General features: G+C 35.0%; 1 protein-coding gene across 1 annotated transcript; it reads left to right on the top strand.

The window, feature by feature from the left end:
* Positions 1 to 5,822: 5,822 nt before the first annotated feature.
* On the top strand, positions 5,823 to 10,255 carry LOC110816193 (splicing factor). Its single transcript, XM_088222771.1, has 2 exons — positions 5,823 to 5,980; positions 6,118 to 10,255. Exon 2 carries the CDS (start codon positions 6,154 to 6,156, stop codon positions 9,973 to 9,975), a length of 3,822 nt encoding a protein of 1,273 aa, XP_088078897.1. The 5' UTR covers positions 5,823 to 5,980; positions 6,118 to 6,153; the 3' UTR covers positions 9,976 to 10,255.
* The last annotated feature ends 1,273 nt before the right edge of the window (positions 10,256 to 11,528 follow it).

The following is an 11,528-nucleotide window of genomic DNA, read 5'->3' on the forward strand; positions in this document are numbered from 1 at the left end:
AGTCTTTTATATAAAGATTTTCATCAACAAAACAATAATCAAGCGCATATCAATATTTCATTTCATATTTACATATTAATTAAACGGTATTTATGCAAACAATAAAACTTTTATACCTCTATAACGAAGAAAGTACTTATGACCTTTATTTCCAATAAGTCAATCGGATCAAAAAAATAATGATTAGATAGTCAATAAATGAGAAAATAATTAAAAACAATAATTAAGGTACATGACAGAATAATAATCAATTTAAGCAGTATAAAAAAATCAATAGGTAACACAGAAAAACTATGGCACATATAAACTGATCGATTCCACTTCCACTAGTGACTTGTAATTATTTTTAAGATTTTTCTAATTTTTCACAAAATACAACATTATTGATTATTAAATCTCAATTTACCATAACAGAGAACATGGTGAGAGATTCTTAACCGGATCGGTGTTTCAAAATGTTGTGCTACTCACTACGCCTCCTGATAGACCTTAAATTCTCCTGAATTTTCACTTTAAAAATCAAAATATTCGTTGCGTACCCAAAAATATCCCAAAAACTTAAAATCTGTGTCTAAAATCCCTTTATGGCCAATTTTAGGATTTCAGCACTGCGGTGCCGTCGTGCTCCAGCTTCGGCTCTGCTGCCCACGATGGTGGTTCGTCTCGGTCTGGCCGATTTTAACCGATTTCGGTCAGTTTTACAAGTACCTCCACAAAAAAATACGTTAGGAAATCTCGGTTGATCGGAAAAATAAAAAATTCGAATCTACTGACGGGAGGGGTCTTCGAGTGCGGCAACTCCAACGGTTCTCCTTCACAGCTAGGGTTTCTCCTTCAGCTAATATGCACAAAAAAAGATGGTGAACACAATGGTCGAAAAATTGTGTGAAACGAAAAACGGGAAGGGGCACATCGGAGAAGGTTTTGGGTTTTGGGAGTGATGACTTTGTGTGGCTTTGTCCGCGATTTTCGGCTCACTTGTCATCTCTTTTGCTTCGACATGGCCATAGGGAGGCTCGGAATCCATAAGGAGGCTGGGAATTGAATTCCGAGCATGGAAGAAAAATTTTATTTTTTTTATAGTCGGCAGTAGTTCCGGAGCGGCGACGATCCGGGATAGAGAAAATTTTATATTTTTTTATGATCGGCGGTGGTTCTGGAGCGGCGACGATCGGGGATAGGTCTCCTTCTCCGGCATCTAGTTCTTCTTCTCTGGCAAGAGCTGGTCGGCAAGGGTTAAGTTCTCCTGTGATACGATATTTAAATACTCATCCCCTGTCGATTTAGACCGTCTATTCGAAGACACGTAGAATGAGAAGGATCGTTCGATGATTTTTTGTTTAAACTGATTTCGTGGATGAATTTGGATTGTCTATCACGATCAATCTCGTCTGTCCAATCGCGTTTAAAGAAGGAATGCATCTGGGTCGTTTGCGTGCGCGAGGTGCGATATCGGCCGTCAGATCGCCCAGACACGTGGATCGCCCGTATAGCCTCCTGTATGGAGTCGATGTCAGTCTGCCAGCCACGCAACGTACTCTATTTCGCTCGAATTACTTACTGATTTATGATTTAGCCTCATATTTTTAATTTTTTTTTTAAAATATTTTTTATATTTAAAATTTTACTTTTTTAAAAAATTTATTTTTAATTTTATCATTAATCTATTTTTCTCAAAATTTATTAAAATTATATTAATTATTTATATAATTTTTATAAATAAATTTTTTTTATCTCAAATTAATTTTCGAACTCAAATATTACAATATTACAAATATAACGATTGCTTGATCTTACCTTGGGTTTGTAATAGCTGTGGGTTGTAAAGTACTCCTTCTGGGAGCTGTATATATTCTCTCTCTGAGTTAATACAAGATTATTCCTTCCCCTCTAAAATATACATTGGGCATGCACCTACGATGGTTGTGGATACGGAGGAATCAAGTCACTCCTACATTATTTTAATGATTTTATAGCTATTGCTTGTTTTTTGAAAAGTTTAATGTTAGAAGATTTGTAAATTTCAACATTTTTTTTTTATATTTTTATATTTTAATAGAGAGTTAAGTTAAATATGAATTTCGAATGTTATAATTAATATATATATTTTTTTTATTTTTTTAAAATAATTCATGTATTAAATTTAAATGTGTTTCTTGAATTTTTATAGGTGGTTTATGTATTAGAGTTAATATATGTTTTTTTTTTTTGAGTTTTTTAAAGTAGTTTTATATATTAAATTTAAATATAGTTCATGAACTAAATTTTTAATTATTGTTTTATTAATTTTGAATATATACACTCATACACTTAAAAATTTATAAATATAAGATCACAAATTTAAAAATTGATTTTTCTTCCTTCTATTTCTAATAAAATGTTATCTAAAGTTTTTTATTTTGTTGTTATAGATAGATTTTTAGGAACCCTAATGGACTATTATGAAATGAATTGCTAATAATTAATATTGTATATTTATTTACCGAATATACACACACATATATATATATATATATACTCAATACTATAAAGATTAAATATAAGACAAAAAAAGTATAGTTTATACAAATCTTTTTATTTTGTGATTCAATCTAATCCTTAGTTCATAGAATTATTTATTTAATTGCAATATTTCTAAAACACCTCTAACATTGAAGTTATCCCAACTTATTTACTATTTAAATTTTTAGTATAAGATTCTTAATTCTATACTATAAATATTAATTTTAGTATAAGATATACTTTTTTATTTGCTTCTCTTTAACATTTTTAACCCAAAAATGAGACTATACGATGCATCAAACAATTTTAATTTTAATGAATTATACATAATATATATATATATATATATATATATATACTCTAATATCTCTATACATATAGGTCCAGTCAATTGTAAACTTCAAACTAAAGTGCAGGTACATGCGCATAGAGTAGTGCATGCAAAATTACAGTCAAAGCATGACCAATCCTCATTACATACCAATTAGTATAAGAAATTGATGACCACTAATATACCAAAAAACATATTTAATATACTTGTAAAATGTAGTGTTCAATACATATATATAAACCTTCTAATTTATTTGTCTGCGATTCTGTGTAAGTAGCTTGTGGTTTTAGAGCAATCATCCTCTTATACATACATATATATATATATATATATGTCACTTACCTTCCAGCTTTCCAGGCCGACAGAAATTACCAACTATTATATATATATATATATATACGCACTAAAAAAGTTAAGGTGACGCTAGATATAAGCAGGCTTACCTTCTACCAGGCACCAGATACATATATATATTTACATATATATATTACACTCGCATGCATGCAGCAGATACACGTTCCTTTATTGGCATATATATATATATATATATATATATATATCTTAAATGAATGTGAACTATATTGTCAAATGACACCCGGAGTTCCCCCAAACACTTCAGCGAGATTGATATATATATATATATATATCTCCGGTGAAGTGCTCAGGGGAACTCTAGGGGACACCTGACCTGATCATGGCTCCTGCTTGTGTTAATATTGCATGGCAGTGTGGCAGGTATTTATAAAGAGAAGGAGAAAAGGTAGCAATGCATTTGGCTTCTTATTTGGTATTTGTTCAGTTGATACCGAGAGTTTTGTTTGGTCTAAAGCTGTCAAGTTTTGAACTTAGACGCACCTACAAGATAGATGCATCTGCACATACATATATATATATATATATATATATATATATATACACACACACTTATATATAATCATAATAGACAGAATAAATTGCATGGTGATTGAATATGGGACTGTACATGTGGACATTATCCTTTCCTCCGTACCTTTTCCACTAAATCTCCCTCAATATTCTCCTTTCACTTTCACTTCTCTTAAGAATCTCATATACATATACATATACAAATATATATATGTATATACATATACACAGCTCATAAATAAAAAGTAACAAGTTTTATATATACGTATATTATCGTCAAATGAAAAATTAATGCTTTTTCCAGACCCATGTTTAATTTTACACACAATATGTATAGTTGATAAAGAACTAGCTATAATTAGTAGTTCAGTTCTTTACTTGACGTTAAGATATGTTCTTCTTCTACCTCTGTCAATCTGTAAGTAATTTAAACACACTACGAACAGAGGACTTGAATTTATATATAATAGTCATTCTGGCCTATGTAAAAGTAGATATATTGAAAAGGGAAGGATATGTATATATATATATATATATATATATATGGACCACAATAAGCAATTTGAGGTAAACCGGTGTTTGTTCTGTTCTGTTCTATATTCTCAAATTCCATCCCACTTCCTTGAAGTCCGACCAGGTTCATAAATTCTCAAGGCCTAATTAAGCTGTATATAATTACGTATAGGTAGCAAAGTATCTATGGCAATAATCAAGGTGAAAAAGGGGAGAAGATGAGTCAGGTCAGTTGTCCCCTAGAGTTCCTCTAATCACTTCATTGGGAGTCTCCAATTACTAAATCCACTGAAGTGTTTGGGGGAACACTGGGTGTCACTTGACAAATGCATGTAACATTCATTCATAGATCAACAATATATATATTATATTATATGTGTGTATTACCATGAAAATAATAGATTTAGTATTTTTCTATCAATTTAATTTTTTTTTTTAAAAACAATCAATTTGGTTTAATTTTTTATTATCTATTATTATATTTTAAATTCTGTAAAATTTATTATTTATTATCTAATTTGTATTTCTATATTCATTTTTGGATTTTTATATCTCATTTGGGTTTAATATATATATATATATGAAAAGGTGTATTACATATAAACAATTGATTTTATTTCAATTTTAAGTTCCTTAAAATTTATAAATCAATTGATTTATATTTATCTATTGTTGTTCTTTATATATTTAGACTTAAATATAATAATGTGAAACAAGATGCTCGTAAATTCACAATATTAATTTATAGATGATCCACTTAAATTCGATTGATAATAATGCGAGATTAGTCGGACGACTAATTAGATATTTTAAATTTGAAATAAAGTTCTTTGTTCATTGATTTTTAAATTACTATAATTAACCTCATAATTATTCATTTTAGATATACTTAATGGATATCTAAATGGAGGGTTCTTAATAATAATTATCTTTAAATACATAAATAAATAATGATGATATTTCAATCTTAGTATTTCTATACATTTTTTTTTTAAATGACACTATTTCCTCATATACAATAGTAATAGTACCAGATATTTTAACTAAATATCAATGTTTAACCCAATATTTAACTATTATCAATACATTAATATGTTTTGGTTAAACAGTAATCTTGGGTTAATAAATATTAATACTGAGATTATGTTTTATATCATTTTTATGAACTTTATTATTGTAAAGTTATATATTAAAGATTTTATTAAATGATTGATTTAAAAACAGTAAGAACAGAGGAATTCATTATAATAATTGACGTGTTATGCATCGAATTAAAATTTGAGTTAAAAATCAAGAACAATTTTTACAATTAAGCAAGCATATTAATAAATTAAATAAGTATGTAATTAATTTTTTTTAAAAAAAATATGATAATAATGATGTATAAGAAAATTTTATTTATTTTAATAGATAAAATAATTAATTGAATGATTAATTTAAAAACAATAACAATCAAGGAATTAATTATAATAATTGAAGTGTTATGCGTCAAATTAAAATTTACGATTAAACCTAAATTAAAAAAAAATTGGCTTATTTGAAGGGCTTGGGCTCAATTAACCACTCTGTTACTGAAAAAGAAGACCGACCCAAAATCCGAACCGACTTTTGTGCACGCCCCAAAAATCGTTTCTCCCCCGCGACATTTTTCAAACCCTAAAAAGTCTGGTCTTATCTCTCGCTCGGTCTCTCACAATTAAGAACACAGAAAAAAATCCCAATCAACTTTCTGTCAATCATCCATTTCGGGTAATTTCTTCCATTTCTGTTATCATTTCTTCTTAATTTCACGTTTCTCTTATGTAATCGTACTTCGCATTTCGGTATTCTTCTTCCCGTTCAATTAAATCTTATTACGTTTTTCGGATCACTTATTGCATATTTAGGGTTCTGCCAAGAGGAAACATCAGTAGCAAGCAACCATGGCGTCTCTAGATCCTGAGATCGCCAAAACTCAAGAGGAAAGGAAACGAATGGAGCAAGAGCTGGCGTCGCTCACATCACTCACATACGATCGCGACCTCTACGGCGGCACTGACCGCGACGCTTATGTGAGCTCCATCCCTGTAAATGACGATGAAGATGCCAATCTTGACGGGATGGACTCAGAAGTCGCGAGAAAGCTTGCCTCCTACACTGCCCCCAAGTCACTGCTCAAGGAGATGCCTCGTGTCGGTGACGATGACTACGACGATAATTCGTTGGGGTTTAAGAAGCCGGCCAAGATCATCGACCGCGAGGATGATTATAGGCGGAGGAGGTTGAACCGCGTGATTTCACCTGATAGGCATGATGCGTTTGCGGCGGGGGAGAAGACTCCGGACCCCAGTGTGAGAACTTATGCGGATGTTATGAGAGAAGAGGCTCTGAAGAGGGAGAAGGAGGAGACACTGAGAGCCATTGCCAAGAAGAAGAAGGAGGAAGAGGAGTCTGCCAAAGCTGATAAGGAGTCTGGTGTTACTGCTGCTGCGGCTGCACAACCAAAGAGGAGGAATAGGTGGGACCAGTCGCAAGATGCTGACGCTGCAGCTGCTAAGAAGGCAAAGACGGCCTCGGATTGGGACTTGCCCGATGCGACTCCCGGAATTGGACGGTGGGATGCCACTCCTACTCCTGGGAGAGTAGCTGATGCAACCCCATCAATGGGCAGAAGGAATAGGTGGGATGAGACTCCTACACCGGGGCGTATTGCTGATTCTGATGCTACACCAGCTGGTGGGGCGACTCCAGGTGCAACTCCTGCTGGGGTTACTTGGGATGCCACTCCTAAGGGGCTCGCCACTCCAACCCCAAAAAGACAGCGTTCAAGGTGGGATGAGACTCCTGCTACGATGGGTAGTGCCACACCAATGGCAGGGGCAACCCCTGCTGCTGCTTATACACCCGGTGTCACTCCTGTAGGTGGGATTGAATTGGCAACGCCAACACCAGGTGCAATTAATCTGCGTGGAGCTATAACACCCGAGCAGTATAATTTGTTGAGATGGGAGAGGGATATTGAAGAGAGGAACAGGCCGTTGACTGATGAGGAGCTTGATGCTATGTTTCCACAGGAGGGTTATAAAATTTTGGAGCCACCTGCTTCTTATGTGCCTATTAGGACACCTGCCAGGAAGCTTCTTGCAACCCCAACTCCACTGGGTACTCCACTTTATGCTATTCCTGAAGAGAACCGTGGGCAGCAATTTGATGTGCCAAAGGAGGCACCTGGTGGATTGCCTTTTATGAAGCCAGAGGACTATCAATATTTTGGGGCCTTGTTGAATGAGGAGAATGAGGAAGAGTTGTCACCTGAGGAGCAGAAAGAACGGAAGATTATGAAACTTTTGTTGAAGGTTAAGAATGGCACACCACCGCAGAGGAAAACTGCATTGAGGCAGCTCACTGATAAAGCGCGGGAGTTTGGTGCTGGTCCTTTGTTTAATAGGATTCTGCCATTGCTTATGCAACCAACTTTGGAAGATCAAGAAAGGCATCTTCTGGTTAAAGTGATTGACAGGGTGTTGTATAAATTGGATGAGTTGGTTCGGCCTTATGTGCACAAGATTCTTGTTGTTATTGAACCTTTGTTGATTGATGAAGATTATTATGCACGTGTTGAAGGGAGAGAGATCATTTCTAATCTGAGTAAAGCTGCTGGTTTAGCTACTATGATTGCTGCCATGCGTCCTGATATTGATAATATTGATGAATATGTTAGGAACACTACTGCTAGAGCTTTCAGTGTCGTTGCTTCTGCTCTTGGAATTCCAGCTCTCTTACCTTTCCTGAAAGCAGTGTGTCAAAGTAAGAAATCATGGCAAGCACGGCACACTGGTATCAAAATTGTTCAGCAGATTGCTATTTTGATTGGTTGTGCTGTCCTTCCACACCTAAGGTCTCTTGTGGAAATCATAGAACATGGCCTTAATGATGAGAACCAGAAGGTGAGGACAATTACTGCTTTGTCTCTGGCTGCTCTTGCTGAGGCTGCTGCTCCATATGGTATCGAGAGTTTTGATTCAGTTCTGAAGCCACTGTGGAAGGGTATAAGATCCCACCGTGGAAAGGTCTTGGCTGCTTTCCTGAAGGCCATCGGTTTTATCATACCGCTGATGGATGCTATATACGCAAGCTACTATACCAAGGAAGTGATGTATATTCTGATTCGTGAGTTTCAGTCACCTGATGAAGAAATGAAGAAGATTGTGTTGAAGGTGGTGAAACAATGTGTGAGTACTGAGGGTGTGGAAGCTGAATACATTCGCAATGACATTCTTCCCGAGTTCTTCAGGAATTTCTGGGTCAGAAGAATGGCTTTGGATAGGAGAAATTATAAGCAACTTGTGGAAACCACTGTTGAGATAGCAAACAAGGTTGGTGTTGCTGATATTGTCGGTAGGATTGTTGAGGATCTTAAAGATGAGAGTGAACCCTACAGACGAATGGTCATGGAAACCATTGAGAAAGTTGTTTCAAACTTGGGTTCATCTGATATTGATGCTAGGTTGGAAGAGCTTCTTATTGATGGAATTCTTTATGCTTTCCAAGAACAGACCAGTGACGATGCTAATGTGATGCTTAATGGGTTTGGTGCTGTTGTTAATTCCCTTGGAGGAAGAGTGAAACCTTATCTACCCCAAATTTGTGGTACCATAAAGTGGCGCCTGAATAACAAGAGTGCCAAGGTAAGACAGCAGGCAGCAGATCTTATTTCAAGAATTGCAGTTGTAATGAAACAGTGTGGAGAGGAACAATTGATGGGTCATCTTGGTGTTGTTTTGTATGAGTATTTGGGAGAAGAGTACCCCGAAGTTCTGGGATCAATTCTTGGGGCTCTCAAGTCAATTGTGAATGTTATTGGTATGACGAAAATGACACCTCCTATAAAGGATTTACTTCCCAGGTTGACTCCAATTTTAAAGAACAGACATGAGAAAGTCCAGGAAAACTGTATCGATCTTGTTGGTAGGATTGCTGACCGTGGAGCGGAGTTTGTTCCTGCTAGGGAGTGGATGAGGATTTGTTTTGAGCTTCTTGAGATGCTGAAGGCCCACAAGAAGGGCATTCGGCGTGCAACTGTGAACACATTCGGCTATATTGCTAAAGCCATTGGTCCACAAGATGTCTTGGCTACTCTGTTGAATAATCTTAAGGTTCAGGAACGTCAGAACCGTGTGTGCACAACTGTAGCTATTGCAATTGTTGCCGAAACATGCTCTCCTTTCACGGTTCTTCCTGCACTGATGAATGAATACCGTGTGCCAGAGCTAAATGTGCAGAATGGTGTCCTTAAATCTCTCTCCTTCCTGTTTGAGTACATTGGTGAAATGGGGAAAGACTATATTTATGCGGTCACTCCATTACTTGAGGATGCTCTGATGGACAGAGACTTGGTTCATAGGCAAACTGCAGCTTCTGCTGTGAAGCATATGGCTTTGGGGGTTGCTGGTTTGGGGTGCGAGGACGCGTTAGTTCACTTGCTGAACTATGTGTGGCCGAACATATTTGAGACTTCCCCGCATGTGATAAACGCTGTCATGGAGGCGATCGAAGGAATGAGAGTTGCCTTAGGTGCTGCGATAGTGCTCAATTACTGTCTGCAAGGCTTGTTCCACCCTGCCAGGAAAGTTAGAGAAGTCTACTGGAAGATCTACAATTCACTGTATATTGGATCTCAAGATGCACTTGTGGCAGCATACCCTATACTAGAGGATGAACAGAGTAATGTTTACAGTAGGCCGGAACTGATGATGTTTGTGTGAAGTTTTCGGTGAAAGAGGGCAGAACGATCTTACTGTTAGAATTGAGATTAGATTTTTGTTTTTATTTTTCTTGGCGCTGTCATATGAATCCGTATGCCTATATCTACTGGAGGGATGCTGAGATAAGGTTAGTGCTAGTCTGTTGGAAAATAACCTTGTGTCTCTATTATGAATTCACAATTGAACTTCGGTACCACAGAGATTGTATGTAACAGATTCACACTAAGATGTGATATTGCATCTGTATTAATAGCATATAAAAATTTTAGTTAACTAATAATCATAATTTTCATAAAAAAACTTGGAAAATAACACATTAGCATGGTTAAACTAGCCATTTTGAAGAAGACCCAAATAAGTCTTTCTATTATGCTAGTCTATTTTGGTTAACGGGGACAATTTCTGATAATTTATTTTTTTCGTACATGCGATGGAACATGAGTAAAAAGCAAGTTTAATACCTTAGTAAATAAGTTACTAGTGTTTGAGGAAACAACGAGTAAAAAAATAAATAGTATTTGATGGAGCATAAGTGAAATGCTGAGTTTGATATTTTGATAAATAGATAGTAATATTTAGGGAAGAAGTAGGCACCTTGAACAATTAGTGAATTTGATATTTTGAAGTAATGAAATCTCTAGTGATTGACTTAGAGAAATACGACGCAGGCATAAAAAAAGAGTTTGTATAAGATAATTTTCCTTGTACTTTTTTTTTTTTTTTTTTAATCATCACTTAATATCGTATGATCTTATAGAATCACGAAAAAAAATTTGTTATTCATATGTGAAAATTAAATTAAAACATAACATATCCTATAAATAAATTAGAAAAAATTTTCATACAATGTATAGAAGAAAGAGTTTGAAAACTTCTTCTTAAAAGTCTTAAGAATTTTAAAAATCCCAATTCACCATCTTCTTGTGTGCCCTAGACCTTGGGCCACAATATATATATACTTGAAAGAGAAGTGAGTTGTGCAAGAAGTTTTGAGTCATCGCCTGTGATGTTTAAGATTTCCATAATGATTGAGGTTTCTGGGTGGTCGATGTTGTTCAAGGCTATTACAGAGGAGGTAGTGGTCTTACGAGTTCTTAATTTGTTGATGCACATGATGTGACGACATTATGCTGTGTAAGACATGGCTGCAATGAGATGCACAGAGGGGAAGAGTGATTGTTGATAATGCATGGCTGGTGGGTTGTTGTAACGCATCGCGAGAGAGACGTTAAAGAGTCTGCTTGTTTTAGGTGTAGTATCTAATGAATGCCAAAAAGGTTTTGATTACTCCTTTGAATGTTACATATATATATATATATATATCTCTCTGTGTGTGTGTGTATACACGACGAGAAACATTTTACGTATATATATATATATATATATATATATATGTATATACATGTATAAAACAAAGAGCTAAATGATGGCCTGATAGGCTGTTTCCATCATGTCTTTCTCTCCTTTTAATTTAATTTTTTCTTATTCTTAACTGTATAATTTCTTTAATTTAATTTTATAATTTCTATAAAAAAACTACATGATGTAGAAAT

Source organism: Carica papaya, chromosome 6 (assembly GCF_054855325.1).
Source record: "Carica papaya isolate Zhongbai chromosome 6, ASM5485532v1, whole genome shotgun sequence".
NCBI lineage: Eukaryota > Viridiplantae > Streptophyta > Magnoliopsida > Brassicales > Caricaceae > Carica > Carica papaya.